Genomic DNA, 21,142 nt, shown 5'->3' with positions numbered 1-21,142 from the left:
TAATTTCAGTCCCTGGAAGGTGTTAAGGTTTAGAAAGCAAAAAATCCAAAGGAAGCAATATTGGCAGAACTATTTCTTAAAGGAAATAAAATCAAAATAAAATAGTTTAAGTTAGAGCTATTTTCCAAAAAGTTGCCTTTCCATGAAAATAAAGTTAATGATGAATTGTGCTAGTCTGCCTGAAGGCTAAGAGCAGTAGAATTATTGACATTACTATAATACTGACCTCAATTGAGCTAAGCCTTAAATTCTGAGAAACAGGTTTTCAAACAGGTTTATAGGCCAAAGAGAGTCTGGAACACCCTGAGGGCTTGGTTTCCCTTGCCAAGTAATCAGTCAAAGCTATTACTGTCACTCTGTCTTTTCCTAGTGGCTAAATAACAGAACCCAAGTGCATTTGCCATTTCTAATGAATATTAGGTGCAGCCTCTATTTTCTACCATGAAAAGGAATATTTGGAACAACTTGGTTTGAAGCAATATCCACGAGAGAGGTAGCTTCAAGCTTCAGAAGCTAAAGTGGATTTTAAAGCAACTTAGGTTGCACTTTAACCAAAATTAAAATGTGTTTATTGAAGGCCTAATAAATATTTATTAAGAACACTAGATAATGTTGAAAATATTTTATTTTTAAATGCATAAGCATAGTTCTTTCCTCCCAGGAATACAAATTCTAGTTGGGGAGATAAACAAAACCTCTGGGAAGTTTAATAACAACGCAAAGTTACTTTAAGTAACGTATCAGAAGCTCTCACAGCGGGTGCAGTTCATGACTAATTTCCAAAAGGATGGCAGAGATATTGCCTGCTTCTGTAATAGATTCAAGCTCATAACCTTTGGTTATTCTTTGAAGTCCATTGTTATTCAAAAGGGAAAATAATATTAGTATCCAGAAAATAATTTTGAATCTTTTTGAAATGTGGGGGTAGCATTTCTTGTGTCTGAGTTCTCCTGCACTAGATCCACTGGAAATCTATTTTAAAGGTGCAGTTTCCTATGCTTCCCCCACCCCAGTCCAAACAAATAGGATTGCTGGTGGCCCATCCAGGATCTGTATCTTTAATGAGCACCCTCAGGTAGTTTTTGGCACACACGCAAGAGCTACTTTAAAGAGATAAATCAGGCCCACAATGCTCACTGGCTGCTTTTCCTGAAGCAGATGAGTGTGTTTTTCATCTTTATAGATGCAATCTAAGCAAAATCTTTGGAATTTGGAGACCTTTAGAAAGACTTTAAAACTATTCAGAAATACAGTGCACATCTGTATCTGCAGCGTACAAATCAGAAATTTGCAAGTTTTTATTTACTCAAAGTGTTCACAGAGTGGCATTAATGATCCCTAAGATTGTGTGCAACACTGGGTTAATACAGGCTCTAAAGGTCTGGAAGTTGTTTGCTAAAGATCTGATTACTTAGACTCTTTGAGGTTATATAAGGTTTTTGATTTGTATGAGGAAAGTGAAAATAGATTAACTATAAATGCAAGCAGAGCTATAATTAGAATAGCCTGTCTGCTGCTGCCTTTTTCTGTTTTTCCAGATATAAACACTATTAATACTCCTTTTGCATTTGAGAGACCCCACAGATCTGTTTATTTTGTAATAGAAAAAGAAAGAAATGACAAACTTTTAGTATCTGGATACTTCGCTCTCGTTACTCCTGTAGCTTCTCCATTCAGAGAAGAAGGTAAAAGCTCATATGATACAAAATCTAAAGGAATGCAATTCAATATATTCACCACATTGTATTCTTTTGGAATGTTCCAAGTGAAAAAAAAAATAAAAGCACGTTTGGAAATTCTTTCAGTTTCTTGTTATATGGCATCGAGTTTGAAACAAAACTATAATCCTTAAGAAATTTTCACATAAAAACTTTCTTGAGTCAAATTACACCAAGCCTATGAGGGAGCAGGTACAGGGATAGGGATATTAAATTACTTTGCCCCATTAAAGATAATTGGACATTATTTAAGTTCTTCCATCCTGAATTGTCCTTGGCTGGGAATAACTTCTGCAGATTTTCACCTCAAGTAAGATAGTTTAAAATGATGAGTAAGTAAAAAAGAGATGTTATAATGCCGTGGCCCTGCCCTATAGACTGTGGGTTCCCCTACTGGGAAAATTTTCAGGATCCTTTTTATCAACTGTTATACTACATTAAAAACAATTGTTAATTTGTGTTAAAATATTTAGGTTAATTGGTTGAAATAGATGAAGATATTGAAAACCAGAGGCTATGTTGGTCAAGGTATGAGCATAGGTTATTATATAATTTCTTGATAGCCAGATGAGGTTTTCAGAGAAAAAATTCCTGTCTACTTTGCTAACTAGTTAATTTGACAAATCTTTTGAGCTCTAACCAAATGCCATCACTTTTTAGGACTGGGGTCACAGCCGTGAACAAATCAAGCATAAATTCATGCATAGGGTTGAGGGAGAGTATAGATAATAAATAAGAGAGTTACATAGTATATGAAAAAGTAACAACTACTGGGAAGAAAAAAGAAAGCCAGGAATGATGATAAGGAGCACAGTGTGAGGCAGGATGCACTTTCTTAAAGGTTGGTGAAGAAAAGCTTCATGGAGAAGGGACAGTTGAGCAAAAACCTGAAAGAGATAAAGGAGTAAACGATATAAATATCCAGAGGGAGAGCAACCCAGGCAGAAGGGACAAGGTGTACAGACCTGGAGGCACATGCCTGGCAGGCTTTAGAAGAATCAAGGAGCCTGTGTGGCTGTCAGAGACTGGAGGAAGAGGTGAATACTAGACAAGGGTAGAGAGGAGATGGAAGGAGAGGCAGACCATGTATTGCTTTTCCCTTGGAGGACTTCAGTTTTTCTTGAGCAAAATGGATACCACAGAATCTAGCTTAGTGAAGGCTTTTTGAGAATTATTCATTAAATAAGCAAATTATTCAGAATCTGCATAAAACTAGTTATGGAGAGATAGTAAAGATGACTTGATAATGATTTAGAAGTCAGTTACACATTTCCTTAGTAATCTTGCAGTCTTGGATTCTCCCATCACTTTACTAGATCATATTTTCATAATGTAAACAAAAATTTACATTTAAATCCATTTTTGAATGATCAAAATATACTGTGTCTGAATCAACAGTTTTAAATTTTAAACAAAGTGTGAAGCATATGGTAAATATAATAAAATAAAACTTTGGGGACCTAATTACCAAACAAGGGGATTAATTTCATAGGTCATTCATGAAAATTACTTAGTACTTTATTTTACATAATAAAATTTTAAAGGTTTTGTAATGTTTGACTTATACCTCAAATATATGGATTTACATGAATCTACTTTTCTCTCTTTCTTACAGGAAAATATATGTGCAAGAGTAAGTACTTTTTTTAATCAACACTTTGTAATTATACATATTTATGGTGTATAGTTTGATGTTTTGATACATGTATAGATTGTGTATACATGTATACAGGGCAGTTAGAGGCAATGGTTATGTTAAGAACATTTAAAGTAACAGAAATCAAATATAAAAGTCATGGGGAGAAGCTACTAAATATTCCTATCCAAATCAAAATTTTTAGTTTTTACAATGAAGAGTATTATTAAATTTATTAATTTTAATAGATTAGTCAAGATTGCAAAGTCATTTACCTAAACATTTTTGGTGCATCTAATTTAAATTTTACATTATTTCCAATTTATTTATGAGATTATCTTGCATAATTAAATTATTACATATAGTTTACTAACCTTTTTAGAAGAATCTTAATATATAATTTAAGTAAGTTTGCTGGTGCCAGGAATTCTTGGGTAATACTAATCATACGTATATTTAAGGGTATTGTTGGGTCCAGAAACAATTCTTCCTAAGAACATTAGTCTTAAAAAAATCTCATATTTGGGGCTGGGGTTGTGATTTAGTGGAGGAACGCTTGCCTTGCACATGTGAAGCACTGGGTTTTATCCTCAGCACCATGTAAAAGCAAATAAATAAAATAAAGGTATTGTGTCCATCTGCAACTAAAAATATTTTTAAAAATCTCAGATTAATGCCATAATATTTTCGAAGGTTTCAAAGATTAATAAACATGAAAAACTTCCTTATGCATTATAGTAAAATACTGAGTTTCTTTTATTTTGGACTCTTGTATGATTTAGAGAGAAAAAAGCCTATACTCATATGGCATAGGCATGAAATGTTACAATGAAATAATTGGCTAATAGGATAATATAGAAGTCATTTTATAAAAACGAGTATGTATACGAAGATGTATACTTTTCTAGAAGAAATATATGTCTCTAGCCTGTTAAAGACTGAAACAATGATATTGATATAAATTTCCATTCAAATTTACCAGGAATTTAAAAAGCACATGTTGTGTCACCATAGTCGTGGACTCTCTGAGATTCTTCATCTGGTTTGCTTGTCAGTGTAAGAGTGGGGCGGGGGTGTTTAAAAGAGACAGACAGAATTTTAAACTCCTAAGTGTTACATTAAATACAAAATTTACAAAATGGAAATTATGTCAATTTAAGACATAAATATCTAACATTCAAAGTAGGGTGCAAAGCAACCCTGAAGAAAGTCAGAATTCCAGAAATGAGTGGAGGAATCAGGCCCTTAGGCCAAGCTATTGGTCTGTCTCACTCAAGTGAGGAAGCTGATCTTTTCAGGTGTCAAACAGGCACCCATTTATAAGTCTTTTCTTTTATAAAGAAAATATATGTTTTAGGATAATTCAATATTTGTTTTATGTTTTCAATTCTTAGGTTATTTGAATTTGCATATGGGCAAGATTATTTTGGTTCTTTCACACATCAGAAGGCTCCAGGGCTTCCTTTAATGATAAATGATGGGGGTTAGGGCAGGACAGCTGCCTCATTATAAAGCCTGTATTCTTGTCATTGTGCCAAAGACTGGAGCTTCAACATAGCTGGATATTAGAGAAGAATTTCATGTGCCCAAAATTCGATTAAGGTTTCTTTTCCTACGATTTAGATCTTTATAACCAAAAGACAAGATAGAGAGGAGAGACAGAAAAGGAGATTCGAAGCAGGAAAAGGAAAATATCCTTCCTGGTGCAGTTAGCATGCCCAGGCTCCCTCAAACAGAATACTTAAAACAGTGCATTGTATTGAAACCCTTGCTTAAAAAACTGCCAAGTTTTCACAGCAATCCTGCTGTGTAGGAGTTAGCCCAGTTGGTTATGCCCCCTCTAGCCTATTCTATACATCTTTAGAGAAGAGCAATCCCAGTATGTGGCTGGTTGGAAATCAAAGTCAAGTTCGCCTCAAGTTATTTCCTCCTGTTCTCCTCACTAGGGTCATGAAGCACACATGCTGCTACAGGAAAGGGTAAAAGGCAATGTCAAGTGCTGTGTAATTGTTGGGCTCCTTCATGGCGAAGGCCAGGCACGCTGCAGTCGAGAGTTCACTGGGAAGATGTGGGCTTTTTAATGGCATCCAAAAAACACCTTACACATGCCAAGAGAAAACTGTCTGTTTTTTCCTACAATCTGCATTTAAAAAAAAAATAATAATTGTGTTTCTAAACTGTTTACTTTGAATTATAATCTTACATAAACATCAAAGACATCATTAAACTGACAAGAATTGTAGAATCCTCCATAAAGAAAGCATCTGATCCAGGTCCCACATTCTAAAACAAGAAAGAAAATTGAAATACAGTGCTTTGTTATTTCCATGTTTTTGCTCTTTTCTATTTGTTTCTTGTCTGCCCCTTTCCATATAGTTCCCATCTTTGGCTCTCACAGTTCCTACCAGCCTCAAAATGATATAGGTTATTTTCTCTTTTTATTTTTAAAATTATTGGAGCAATATTGTAAAATAAATAAAATACAAGTGAGTACAGTGAAGATAATGGGTAGTGATGTTCCAGAGATGATCACTGTAACACTGCAATGTCTATTACGTAACTACAGCTTTTTCTTTACACACACACACACACACACACACACACACACACACACATAGTAAAATAGGACCATTTTTTATTTCCTGCATGTCAGCCTGCTACTTTATCCATAAATTCATCATGGGCATCTTTCCATGTCAGTAAATACAAATTAATATTTTTATAACTGTATAATATTCTCTGGTATATATTATATGCACTAATATATTCAAATATACAGCAAATTATGATGTGTGTATCTATATATATGATATAAATATAGTATACCATAATTTAGTTTACCAAACTTTTACTGATGGTTGAATTATTTGTGTTATAAACATTGATGTTATACGTTCATTCTTATGGATGATGTTTTTACAATAGTATGATTTTTTTTTCAATAGTGCATTTTGTTTTGTTTTCTTTGGTACTGGAGATGGAACACAGGAGTGTTGAACACCCACCTACATCCCCAGTCCTTTTTAGTTGTTATTTTGAGACAGGATCTTGCTAAATTGTTGTAGCTGGCATTATTGACCTTTTGATCCTCTTGCCCCAACCTTCCAAGTCACTGGGATTGCTAGCATGTGCCACCTTGCCTGGTTTAGGATGCATTTTTGAAAGTGGAATTGCTAGATCAAAGGACTTCTGATGCTTGTCAGAAAATTTCAAAAAGTTATTTATGAGCTGATTTATATTCCCATTATTCATATGTGAGTCATCCATTTATCCACTACTGGCCAACACTAGATATAATTCATATTTGTATCTTTATCCTATGACAATGTAGCAGGCTAAAAATGGTAATCTGTTGTTTTAATTTGCATTACTAGCAATCTTGAACATTTTCATGTGTATTTAGCCATTTGTGTTTCATTGCTAATGATCTTTTTAAATGGTTTACACCTTTTTTGAGATGTTCTTTTTCTAATAGATTTCTAATGTCTCCTTGATTAGCAAGTATATTAAGGCTTTATTACTTACTATAAACATATTTCCATCTTATTATTTGGTCTTTAACATAGTTTATGGCTGCTTCTGCTTTGTTTTTATTTTTATGGTTTTTCAGAGCTCAATTTTAAACATACTTATTAATCGTTATTTTTTGTATTGTGGTTTCTGGATTTTATGTATTGCTTAGTGATTCCAAGGTTAGTTTTTAAAGTAGAATCTCATGTTTCCTTCACTTTATTGCATGGTTTCTTTTTTATAGCTTTTTTCTTTTCTCCTTTCTTTTTGGTGCTGGCGATTGAACCTTGGGCCTCCTGCATGCTAAGTTTTCACTCTATCACTGAGCTACACTCAGCCCCCCTATGGTTTTATGTTTAACAATTGTATATTTGATCTACCTGGCAACTATTTTGGTGTAAAGAATGATGCAGGAATCTGTTTTTTATTTTTTATATGGCTAGCCATTTATCCTTGATACTGAATAATATTCTTATTGCATAGAAATGTCAGGTATCATGTACTCAATGTCCATACATACTTACATATATTTCTTGATTTTCTAGTTTTTGCTATTCATTTGTTCATATATGTACCAGGATCAAATTGCTTTCATTTGTGCATTTTAATAGTTATGACTAGTCTCAATTCAGCACTTTAATTTTTCATAAATTTTTCTAAGTGTTCTTATATTTCCTCTTTTAAAAAACTTTTTCTCTTTTTTTCCCCCAAATGATACATACTCATGACTTTAAAAGTAACATAGTTTTACAAGATTTGTTATGAAAAATGGTAGTCCTTTCTTTGTTTTAGTCAGCTTTTTCGCTGCTATGACTAAATGACCCAACCAGCACAACTGTAGAGGAGGAAAAATTATTTGAGGGCCTACTGTTTTAGAGATCTCAGTCCATAGACAGCAGGCTCTATTCCTCAGGGCTAAAGGTGAGGTAGACATCATGACATGGTGTGGCAGAGGGAACCAGCTCACGATTAGAAAGCAGTGAGAGAGGTCTCCACTTGCCAGATACAAATATATACCCCAAAGCCATGCCCCAATTCCCACCTCCTCCAGTCATACCCTACCACTTCAGTTACCACTCAGTTAATCCTTTCAGTGGATTAATTCACTGATTGGGTTAAGACTCTCACAACCAAATCATTTCTCCTCTGAACCTTCTTGCATTGTTTCACACTTGAGCTTTTGCCAGGACACCTCACATCCAAACCATAACATTCATAAATGCTCCTTAGTAGGACACATTATTTTTGTGTCTTTTAGCTGATTCTTTTGATATTTATCTTTATGACTGTAAATGCATGCTTAACTTTTTTCCTAGTCAGGTATTATCGATTGAATTTCCCTCATGGAAGACAAGAATCTGTCTTTCTGATCTCCATCTCAACACACACACATACATGCTCCCTTCCCAACTCTCCATCCTCTCTGTATAATTTGGCTAAGCAATAATCCGTGTTTTATTCTATCATATCTGGATACCTTACAGAGTTAAATCTTGGAGTCAACTAACTAATTACTGTTTTCCTGAGAGTTGACAATTGTTGATTCTCCTCTTCCTCCCTCTCTTCTTCCTCTTCATCTCATTTTTCTGTGTACAAATCATTGATAACAAACTCAAAACCAGCTAAGTCATCATCCAAGACAACCAGAGGCATTATGTCTGGTATCAATTTTGTCTCTCTAAAAAGCCTCTCCTAAAGCCTCAGGCCTCCTGAGGTTGGATTGCTGACACTGGGCACAACTGTCTTCCGGGGACCCTCCTCCCATCATCCTCAAGCTTCCCTTAGCTTCTTTCCTACATTGACTTTGATGGAGTACATCCTTTGTTTCCTTCAGCCCTCAAAGGAATAATAGGAAATAAAATTTTATGAACTTTTGTACCAAAAATATGTCTATTTTACCCTCCTACTTGATTAATAGTTTGGTTTCGTACAGAATTCTAAATTGAGAATCACTGATCTTCAGAATTTAAAGGTGATTCTTCATTATTTTCTAGCGTTCAGTGTTAGTATGAGAAATTAGAAACTTAGTCTGATTCCTAGTCATCTGTTGGAACCCATTTGTTTCTATCAAGGGTTGTGTCCAGTTTTCTGAAGTTTCATGAATTGCAAGGTATGATTGTGTCTCATCCTTTGTTCTGGACACGTAGTGAATTCTTTCACAATATGCTAAAATATGCACTTCTCTTAAATTATTTCACTGATGACTTCCTGGTTATATTTGTACTGTTCTCTTTTGATGAATCCTGTTATCAGATATTGATTCCCTGAGCCTGTCCTCTACTTTTCTCATATTTTCTATCCCTTTATATTTTTACTCTGCTCTTCTGGAAAATTCCTGGACTTTTTATTCTGACATTTGTGAGGGGTTTTTTAAATATTATTTTTCTTTTAATTTTTAAGGGCTCATTCTTAGTCCTTAAAAATATATCCCTTATTTTTACAGCACCCTAAGAATTGGATAGTTTCTGAAACAGGTTTTAGGCTGATCCTTATTTTGATACCCAATCCTTTACTCCCCATTTCCATAGGTATTTAGTGACCTTAATTAATGAACTTTTGGGGAATGATTAAACATTGGCTCTCTTTTGTCTGCTATATCAGTTATCATTCATTCATCTTCATTCGTCTTTTAAAATTTGTTGATAATTCTGTGTTTATTTTCAGTTATTATTTATTTCTAGCAAATGCTATTTGTTATTTGTATATACAGTTTCAGTACACAGTTTCCCTTAACATTGACTCACATTTTAAAAGGAGAATAAATTGGCACACACACATACAAAAAGATCAGTGATTATATAGATGGTGTGGCTACTGTAAAACAAATATTAAATAGGCTAATTGTGGTCAATGAAATAGAGAAAATTGAAATATGGTATAGTACATATTTATTCTTCTCCTTTTTTCTGTAATTAAAAAACAGATATTCCTCATGTTGAAAATTTGACATTTTTCTCTCTTTTCTGCTATAGTTGTTACATTTTTAAATGTCATTTATATTTTCATTGCACATTTTTTTCTTGTACTTGATGTGCAGCTCTTTGCAACAAAACTAGATGCTGCTAAAACAAAACCAGCTGTGTTTACTTCACTTTGTAAAGTTCCAATAATAATTTGTAATGAGATTAGTGTAGCTATTTATGGCATGAAATACTTGCCAAAGTATTTGTGATAAGGCAAAAGAAGATGAAATAGAATTTCAAATTAATAACTACCTTAGATTTCAACCCAATATGGGGAATTGTTACACATTTGGTTACTTACTATGGGGCAAGCAGGTGATAAATGGATTCCTGGCTGATGTCGTTTATATCACACACAGGACTCATCTGCTTCACATGGTTATCAAAACTTAATCCTACTAGGTGGGATTAGGCCAGGTGAACTTTATGACACTGAATGCGTGGAGTGTCATTATCTTACAACGCATCCTCTATCACTTCTACCATATTGCTTGTCTGTCTGATGTAGATATTGGAACATCGTTTCTCATCACTTCGGCAACTGTGCACAGTGTAAGTGTGAAGACAAAAGTGCCTGGGAAATTTCTCATTTTTGAGAAAGACATTTTAAGTCTTGTATCTATGATGATTTTAAAGGAAACAGTAACCATTTATAATTGTGATTACTGTCATATGAAACATGAAGTGGAGAAAATAGAACTTTGATGCCAAAGAGTGATGGAAAAGAAGTAATGATAACATTTGGACTCAACTAAAGGACCTGGGTTGGGTTTTGTGACAGATATAGGTAAGGGAGAAAGGAGGGCAGCTGAGAGGTACAAATACAACCTTTAATTCATTTGGGCTTTGGGCACTTTTTAAAGTTAAAAATAGATATGTTCATATATGTATCTGTATTTGTGTGTATATAAAACAATAGACCGTGTTAGTGAACTATTTTATTAAAGTTGGATTTTCTTTCATTGAATTATCTGATTATATTTATATTTTTATAGTATTGTTAGTGATTTATAGCACACTAAATAAATTAATTTTGGCAATAATCAAAGAAAAAATTCAGAAGAAATTCTAATCATAATCATATATATAATATAATTCTCTCTAATCAAGTTAGTATCTTCCACATTCCTGACTAATTATTTAACTTACTTATTTAACTTCCACATTCCTTAGTTAATTATTTACTTATTTTACTTAAGTATGAAAAATGTATTCCTGAAAAATCTATGCTTTAGATATATATAAGAAAATGCTGTCCTTCATGTTTAAGATTCTGCTACTGAAATGCCATCAGTTAGAAAAGATTCTTAGTTATTTTTTTTCTGTATCCATACTTATTTACATTTTTTAATTCATCTCACTTATTTCTTTTGAAAACCAATAATCAGTCTTTTTTCCACTCTTCCGTCTCTGATGCTCTTTCTCTCTCTCTGTCATTCTTTTCTTACCTTCCTTCATCGGTTTCTAAATGTGTAGGAAGTACAAGATAAAGTATATTAAGGCAATTGTTCACTCTCTTGCAAACTTTTGATGTTTCCTGACTTTTAAAAATGTCGCCTTTTAGTTTGTGTTAGTTTTCGTCTCTGTTATGCTATTATAATATTCTCAGAATGTGAATAAAAGGCCTCATTTATTCAACCATTGTCAAATTAAGGGATGAGGAGTTCAATATAAAATAAAAGCATGTTACAGAAAATATGAAAACTCTATCATTTCTTAGACTACAATTATGCATTGAGAGAACATGGTAGGTCCTGGTGGAGACATAGTATCCACTGAAAAGTTTATCATAAACTGATAAATAAAGAAACAAGATAACTCCAGAGAGTGATAAGTGCTAAGATGAAAATCAACTTGGGACATGGAATAGTGAGTGGTGTGTGTATGTTGTGTGCCTACGTGTGTGCATGTATTTGCAGATGTGCATATACACTTGAAAATTGAGGTTCTGTAGTTTCTCATTTTTCAAGTGAAGGGTTGAATTAGATGGTCTCTATGGGCGCTTCAGAACTTTTCCAATGATACAGCTTTTCTAATGTTGTTCAACATTTCTGTATTCCTTCTACTTTTGGCATATTGATTACCCATATGAGTACTTTAAAAAACAGAAGTACAATTCAAACGCAGTGGCACATGCCTGTATTCCCAGCAGCTTGGGAGGCTGGGCAAGAGGATCACAAGTTCAAAGCCAGCCTCAGAAACTTAGTGAGACCCTAAGCAACTTAGCAAAAGCCTATTTCAAAATTAAAAAATAAAATAAAATTAAAAGGGGTTGTGGGATGTGGTTCTGTGGTTAAAGGCCTGTGGGTTCAATCCCTAGTAACCCCCACCCCCCAGAAAATAGAAGTATGAAAAATCCATTTGTTGGGATTTGAAAACAGTGTATAGAAAATACACTGTTTGCATAAAGAGGCTTTTAGAAATCCGTGCCTTCTGGGTGAAGGATCAATGGCAGTGGGCTGGATAGTAGCTTGACCAAACTTATAGGACTTTTCCTCCTGTGACTTGCCTGTTCAGTGCAATGGCTCTGCTCTCATCTCAGAAGCACCCAAAGAAAAAGTCAGGCATGAGTGCTCACTTTTGTGAAGTTCCTAAAGATCTGTTGGCAAAGAATTTCAAACAGAAGGTCACTGTGTGATAGCAATGTTTAGGGATAGCCATGGTAGTAAGAATAATTAGAGAACTGTTATATTTATTATCAATCTCTTTTGGAAACTGTGATGGCACCTCTGAAACACTGTAAATGCAACATCTCAATCTGAAGAGAGAGGACAGTATTTTCTTTTGACCATACTTTGCCAAGACATCTGTTTAGATTTTTATATAATGAGCCTATTTTCCTTGCTGATCACAAATATACCATAAGGAAAATGCATATTTCTTGGTTGTCATGGAAAACCACATTGTGTTTGTAAAACTGATATTTATCTTTGTTATAGAGGCAAATCAAACTTATTGGACATGGGCTCTTTGATGATCAAACCAATTCAGCGTGTGATGAAATATCCCCTGTTACTGTGCGAACTCCGGAATTCTACCCCTCCTTCTCACCCAGATTACAGAGCGCTGGAGGATGCCTTTGCTGCTGTAAAGGACATTAATGTGAACATCAATGAATTTAAAAGAAGGAAAGATTTAGGTAGGAAGAATATGATGGATTGGGTGTTTTACATGACTGCTCTGTTTATATTCTGAAAATCACATTGTCTGAGTGGTTACAGCAGTGAACAAGATCATTAGAAATCTAGACTCAGAGATTAGGGAAGAGAATATGTGGTTCTTACTGGGTTCAGAAGATCATGCACCACCACCAACAAAACCCCACCCCACCCACCAAAAAATCATACAGCTCTGCTCAACTACTCAGCCTCTTTGATCACTGCAGTCTTGGTGGTATATTGTGAACTTAAGATACCCCAAACATACGGTCCTATCAGTGAAGGTCTATGTGGTGAGAAGACATGACCAGGTACTATAGCCATGGGAAGGTAGTGTCAGAATTGGTTGAAATAGGAACAGATATGCATGAAGGAACCCATCTAGTTCTTTCATCTGGTCCTGCCACACAAAGAATGGAGATTTGGGGACAATAATTGCTCTTTTGATAGGAGCAAGTATATGTCTAACTAGAATCAATAAATGATTGCTAGCCATTTTTAAGCTAAGATATAAAATTAAAGTCTGATATAAAATGTAAATTTCAAAACAGGAGATATTTCATGGTTCCTGTATATTCCAGAAGTAACAGTGATTTGGATAGACCTGGGTCCTTCCCCAATGTGATTTCTTTCCATAAAGTTTTCCACTGACTTTTAAATTCTAATATGAAATCTCAATCTAACATTAAAGCAATGGCAGTTCTTTAGGTCTCAATGACCCAACCAGTTTATTTGTTTTAAGTGATTTAATTTTCTGGTAATATATTCATATTAATAAATTAAAATCATAAAGAAACACATAAAATATAAGTGAAAGTTTAGAGTAAAAGGCACCAAAAGTGAATAAAAAGTTAGCACTCAAGGATTACTGACTAGAATTTGTGATTTTTAATTTTTAATTTTTTTTTTAGTTGTCAATGGATCTTATTTTACTTAGTTATATGTGGTGCTGAGAATCGAACCCAGGGCCTCACACATGCTAGGCAAGCACTCTACCTCTGAGCTATACCCCCAGCCCTGTGATTTTTAATGTCAAATCAAAAGTAAAAATTCTAAAGCAAAAAAGGTTAATAATAAAAATAAATTCACAGAAAGACCAAGTAGTATTATAATCCTTGGCTTCACTAATCATCAGGAAATGAAAATCAAAATCATAATGAAACACCACTCCAATCCAACAGATTGACCAAAAAAACCCATTTTCTTTTTTTACAGATAATGTTATGTGCTGAGTGCAGCATTTCAATCTGCAGCTGAGAGCATAAATTAGAATCACCACCTCAGAGAAAAAGTTGACAGTATCTACTATAGTTGTAGATGTACACACAGAGACCCAGAAAATAAATTTCTAGGAATTTTTCCTAGAGAAATTCTTGTCCATGGGCTCAAATATGTACTAGTTATAACACTGTTCATAAAATCATTTAAAAGTTTATGTAATTATTCAGAGTAATGGAGAAACTGTGTATTTTCTACTATGATACCATGAAAAGACCATAAGAATTAATGAAATAAAACTATGTATAATGGCATTAACCTCAACAACACAATCTTGAGTTTAAAAAAAGTAACTTAGCAAGTGAGAGAAGAATATGTTCAATGTTACCACTTTTATAAATAATACCATGTATTGTATCAATTCCACACATAAGGCAGTAAAGGAATACAAAATAGATACCAAAATAATTCTTATCCATTATTTAGGCTAACAATTCCCTTTAAAGATCAAAGATGGGGATCAGGCTTCAATTGTTAGGTAATTTAAAAAAATTTAAAAAGATTAGAGATTATTAAATATTAAATATTAATAATGGACATAGCTGGGAGGTTAAAAAAACTGTTGTTATGTTACTTTTTATATGTTTCTGTTTGCTTAAACTACTTCAAAGTCTTAAAGAGTAAAAGTTTCCCACTCCTGTGATTCCACTTTGTAAAGCAAACGTTTTATTACATTTTCTTCAGATTCTCTCTTTTCTTCTTTCTTTGCTCCCAGCAGCATGAATGATACTACAGTTTGCTTTTTGTTTCTGGAAACTTTGTATCATTCTTCCAGCTTATATGCCTTTCTTGTTGGCTCCATACTATCCCAATTTTGAGTGCACCATCATTTGTTAAACTCCTGCTCTGTGAATAAGCATTAGATTTTGTTTCCAATATCTCATTGATGGGGAAAACAAGAGGCAATAAATAGAACAAAATTTCATATGTTTGATTACGGAAAGCAGATTTATCTGCATGAACTTTCTGGTCAGAGACTACAAATATTTTCATTTTTGTTAGATGCTACCATACTCTTTTCTACAAAAACTGCATTGGTTTAATCTTCATCAGCAGTGGATACAATTGTCCATCTTTCTACACCCTTACCAACATGGATGTTAGGAATATTAACATTTTGAACAACATGAGAATTGAAAATGATTTGAAAGGCAAATAAGTAAAGCTCAGAGGTTATTCAACTTGCACCAAATCTCTCAAGGAGGGAAGAGTCCCTTCAACTTCTGAGATTGCCTTATGATGAATGCAGTTGTCATCACTTAGGGCCAGAGTCTCCATCCTGGAGGTCTCAGATAATAGACATGTTATCTGAGAAGAGAGCTAAAGGTTTTTTTTTTTTTTTTTTTTTTTTCCTAGGATCAGGGATTTATTGAATGTAGGAGATAAATTCATCTTGGGCCTTGAGGAGCCATGTCCTTGAATGGGCTATTTTTGAAGGTCAGGAGAGTGGGGTGCCTGGGACAAATGGGCAGGAGGACTGGAATATATGGCACCTGCAGAAGAGAATCAAAACATATATAGATTTCTATCTTGAATATAAATATGGACTTTGAAAATTCTGAGTGAAACGTGTGCTGCACATGTTCGGATATGTCATCACATCCTTTTTTTTTTCAGTTCTAAAATACAAGAAGAATGATGAGGATGAATCTCTTAAAGACAAATTATCCAAACTAAATATTCATTCAATTAGCAAGAAGTCAAAACGAGTGACAAATCATCTAAAGATTCTGACCAGAGGAGAATCGCAGGTAATTTTTCTTTTTGGACCACCTACATTTCCCCAGGGAACATGAACACTGACATTTTTGTGGGTTTTTTGTTTTCTTGCTACCAGGGTTATATTGAGAATGTGGAGAATCAAAGTCAATTACCTTATGCTCTTCCTTTTTTTCTCTCCTGGGGGAAAATGGAGTTCGGAGTATGGCTGGGGTGGTTTTGACACTACCTTAGCTGTGATGCTTCCACTGCAGAGGCACAGGAGAAAGAAGGACATGAGGACATGGGGCACTGGGGTGCCTCAGGAGTCCTGACACTCACAATCAACCAGCACAGAAGCTCCCTCAAGGCAATCTCCTCCTTCCATCTCTACTTTATTTCTGCTTTTAAAAATCTCGCTTTCCTTTAGGATTCCCTTGATGTTCATTTTATCTTTATTTCATCTCTAAAAAAAAAAAAAAAAAAGAAGGGTTTAGATGCATGAGTTAGTGTGATGTTTTCTTACCCCTTATCATCTGTCTCCCCACTCCCCAGGTGCATGTTGTATTCGTGGATAACTGTTCTTTGTCAGCTGTTTAGCCTGGCTGGAACCACTTTCATCTCAACTCCTAATAAATAATGGATGGATTAGCAAAGGCTCTTAAACTTTAATGTGCTTAAGAAGAATTACCCAAGGAGCTTGCTGAAAGGCAGATTCTAGGCTTTCACCTGCTTCAAGGGTGCAACCTAGAAATCTGAATTTTTACAAATATTCCAGGTGTTTTTAAGCTAATGGCCTTGAAGTTAGTGATCAATGGAACATACTTTGAGAATCACAAGATAGAAGGCTCATTGTGGCACCACTGTATTACCATACAGTGGACTTTAGTTGAAATTAGGAAGCACAGTTCTTGGCACACTATATTTGACCTTATTTTTTTTATTCTCATTTGCTTTTTTTTCATTACTTAATATTTTAACATCTGTAAGATTGCTTTGTTTGAACTAGAAGCAATTTTATGGTGGTTTAGCATTGGACTCAGATGGATCTATCTCACTATTTAGTTCCTGTGGTCTTTTTTCCTTCTCTCATTAAGTCTTTGTAGTAGAAGTGGCTTCTTCCTTCAAGTGTCTAATAAATCTGCTGTCTAGCTTGCAGTCTTGAAACTATTCATATTTGCAGGAGACAGCATAGGGCAGAAATTAAGAGCAAGGTCTTTGAAGTTATCTAAATCTTTGTTTGAACTTAATAAATTAAGTTCTCTGCCACTTAATAAATATTTGTCTTTGGGCACATGGCTTAAATTTAATGGAATATCTATAAATTGGGGATTACACTAGTACTTGACACATGGAAAGGTTGTGACTGTTAAATGAATTGATTCATATATAAAGAATGCACCTAACAGTATATACTGGCTGTCAAGATTAGCATAATCATCAGCATTATTGCTTTAGATTGCTCTTATATTATTATTTGCCTTTGTTCAGCTGTCTTACTTCCCATGAGGGTGTAAACTCCTTTATATATGCTGTATTAATCATGCTTTTTTTTACTTTCTGTATTTTATAATGTTTTGACATAAAATACCTTGCTGGTATTTTAGGAGAGACTGCCCCTTTCAGGGCTAGGCAATTCTTTGAGAGCAAATAGCTGGGCAAACAACTCTCACATGCAGATCACCCCATCCCATCATTCCATTCATATTCTCACCTAAGACTTACACACTGAACCAATACTTCTCCTCCCTGAATTATTTCACAGCTAGGTACAAAGCAAGGAGAGATTAGTCCTGTAACCCTTAGCCCATGGGAATTATTCAAAGCAACCAATCCCATTTAGTTTGTCCTGCTTTGTACTTCCCAAGAAAACCCCAATAAAGACTATGGCCTAGACTCTCTCTTCACTCTTGTCTTCTGCCACTTGACCAAAACCTGGTACTTCCCCTGTGACCCTGTATGGCATGTGATGACCTGATCTCTGAGACCTGTTTCCAAGCCTTGTTCTCGTTTTCTTTGGTGACTGCATTGACTTTACCATATGCTAGCCACAGTTAACATGTGCATTTTTAGAATACATGGTTTGTATTCACTTCTTTATATCCTTCTAGGGGCTCACCTGGTTGATTGTATATGGGAGGCCCCTCCTTTTGATATGGGAAGTTTGAGACATTAATGGTGTATGGTAACAGATAAAGGAAAGGACAGTTAGAATGTTTCAAATAAGACAACAATAATAAAATCAAATTGGGAATTTATTTAAGAAGAGATTATTGTGCCCTATAGGCATATATACATTTAGTATAAACATTTCTTTCCCATTCTTTGGGATTTTATTTCTGACTCAAGACAATTCTATTGAGAAACAATAGGGGAAGTTCTAATTTGGGGCAAGCTTTTAAAATATTCTTTAGCATATTTATCATCAGCTTCTTATATTTTTCAATTGTGAACTAAAAGTGAATTGTAGTTAAAGTCGCCTGAAGGGATATTAATTAGATTTTCCTCCTTAATCTTTTTAGAGGATGTCCTGTCAGCAATGAAGCATTTCACTGTTAATCAGAAAATCAGCTGCATAGGCTGGACTGGAGAAGAGATAAATCTCAAATCAATCAATTTTGCACTTGTCAGCAGCTCAGGTGAAATATTGGTAGAGTTAGGGTTTAAAGCTATTACCCAAGAGGAAGATTCTATTCAATTCATCATACATGTATTGAACTCTCATGTACCATGCACTGTATAAGAAATTGGGAATACAAAGATGAACAGGTGTAGGTTCTGAATTCAGACTGTTTGGGTTTGAATATTGATCTTACCTATAAACATGGGTAAGTTTCTCTAACCCCTTTTGTTAGGATAAAGGCTATGCATCTGTCGCAGAGAGATTCCAAAGCATAGTAGCTGAAGTCAGGTAGCCATTTATTTCTTTCTGTAATCAGAGTCTGAGATGTGAGCAGACAAGCTCTGCTTAATAAGATCCTTCAGGAATCCAGTCTATCCAATTCAGTGCAGTGCTTTTCCTGAACACATTGTCTCATCTGCCTGGTTGAGGCTAGGTCATTGCCATGTCTTCATTCAAGTCTCAAGGACAATGTTGCAAGGCTAAGACTTAGAAATGAAACACTGCATCACTCACACCCAGTCATCCAAACAGTTACATGGGTTGAGCTAGCTGCAAGGAAATCTTGGAACTGTCTCTAGTAGGTCAGCCATGTGTCCTACTTAAATGAGAGGTGTGGGTTCTATCAGTAAAAGGACAATGGAGAAAGTCAACAGACTCTGCCACCTCCTGAAGCTGCTGTTTATCTCTAAACTGGTGTTTATCATAATAGCTAACCCACAGTATTGTATAAATATTAAAGTGAGAAGGAGGAAGAAAGGCATAGTGAAATTCATCAGAAGAGAGAATTGTATAACTAATTAATTAGGGTTACTAGAGCACATAGGAGGGAGAAATTAATTTTCTACAGTGGGAAGAAGAGCAATGGAAGGACAACTCATGGAAGTAGTCACATATGAGCTAGTTCTTAAAAATAAACAGAATGTTTTATAAGGGAGAAAAAGGACAGCAACATATTCCAGCAAAACAGCACGAGAAAGGATTGGTTATGGGGAAGTAGAATTGGGCCATATTTCTCACAGTGTGATCCTTAAACCTCCCTCTTTAGAGTCATCTGGTTCTAGCCAAGATATACAAAATAAAATATCTGGCAATGTGACCTTGGAAACTGACTTTAAGACTACCTGGCCCAGCATATTTTTATACACACCAAACTGAGTTGGATCTTGTGTGAATTGCAAAGGACCCTATTACTTATTTGTTCAAAAGTTTTCTAGATCAACAATATTAAGAGGTTTAAAAATAAAATGCTATGATTTCTATTTATACAGCTCTAAGGTCAACTATCTGAAATCAAGAACCATATGAACCAAAACAGCTACAATTATTATCTAGTGCCTAACTGAGCAAGAGTCAACCTGTTCTATGAAACGTTTGCATGTTCACATGACTTTCACCAGTCCAGAGACTGGTTCTGATCTTGTCTTATAGCCATTTTGATTGCTAAGAAGTAGCAATGAGGGCTGGGGCTCAGTGGCAAAGTGCTTGCCTCACATGGGTGGGGCACTGGGTTTGATCCTCAGTACTACATAAAAAATAAATAAAAATAATTTGTCCATATACAACTAAAAATTTTTTTTTAAAAAAACTCACTTAAAAAAAGAAATAGCAATGAGCAGGGGTTCAAAAAACAAACAAACAAACAAACACCAGAAGCATATAAAAAGCATACTTTTCTGAATGCTAATAGATATTACATGTAAGGTGACAAAAATTAACTGAATTTATGTGACCACCATCATCACTATGAAAATTTATTATTACAGAGAAACTAGGATTATATATCATCTTTCAAATTAAAAGTGATAATTATCACAGTTCTTTAACCATGGACTAAGGATTACTTTCTAAATAAACTGGTGTGAGTCTTCTGAGCAAAACAATACATTTTAGTCCATAGATCAAATTTAGCTATTTTATAAACCCACAAAGTAACATAATTAAAAACTGCAGGGAAAATTCTTATAATTTTACAACTATTGTGACATAGTTGAAGCTGTGTGAAAATCAACAAAGCTGAATCACGTGGCTTTGCGACACTGGTGGCATATCAGATGTGCAGTGTGCCCATCCGGGAAGTACTGCATTACAATAGTGGGCTATCACAGAAGGTTTCAATATAAACAAGAACTTTTGTGTACTGTGCTGGACCAATATGATCTATCCTGTTTTTTCTTTTTCAAGTATCAGATTCTTTTGAATTATGAAAATAAATAATTTCATTTGTATTTTAGGTGAAAGATAATACCTTTAACAGAGAAGAAAAGCTGTTTAGAGCTTTAGAAAAGACTGTGAGGCACTGTGTAAAGAATATTTCATTCTGTCTCCAACACATACAGGTAGGTGAGATACAAGTTGTTGATGTTCCTTCCAGAATGCACTAATTTCCGTGGTTTCTATGAGGAGTGTGACTGTTCATTCATTTGTATGATGATACTTACTATATCAAATTGGGAAGACTGCAAAGTGCTGTGAGGGAGGCCAGGTCAAGGGTCTGGGTTCTGCTCTTTGACCCCCTATTTGCTCCATTCTCCCCTCAACCCAAATTGCCCTGTTAGGGG

The 21,142-nt window shown here is 34.8% G+C and overlaps 1 protein-coding gene across 1 annotated transcript in view; it reads left to right on the top strand.

Annotated features, from left to right (window-relative positions):
• The window catches only part of Arhgef38 (Rho guanine nucleotide exchange factor 38), a 139,721-nt gene that overhangs the window by 96,764 nt on the left and 21,815 nt on the right, over positions 1–21,142 (top strand). The window contains exons 5-8 of the mRNA XM_076865152.2: positions 3,334–3,351; positions 12,767–12,966; positions 15,881–16,014; positions 20,816–20,920. Coding sequence (XP_076721267.2) covers positions 3,334–3,351; positions 12,767–12,966; positions 15,881–16,014; positions 20,816–20,920 — 457 coding nt within the window. The remainder of the gene's footprint in view (positions 1–3,333; positions 3,352–12,766; positions 12,967–15,880; positions 16,015–20,815; positions 20,921–21,142) is intronic.

Source organism: Callospermophilus lateralis, chromosome 8, assembly GCF_048772815.1.
Source record: "Callospermophilus lateralis isolate mCalLat2 chromosome 8, mCalLat2.hap1, whole genome shotgun sequence".
Classification (NCBI taxonomy): domain Eukaryota; kingdom Metazoa; phylum Chordata; class Mammalia; order Rodentia; family Sciuridae; genus Callospermophilus; species Callospermophilus lateralis.
This window is presented reverse-complemented; position numbering and strand designations above follow the sequence as displayed.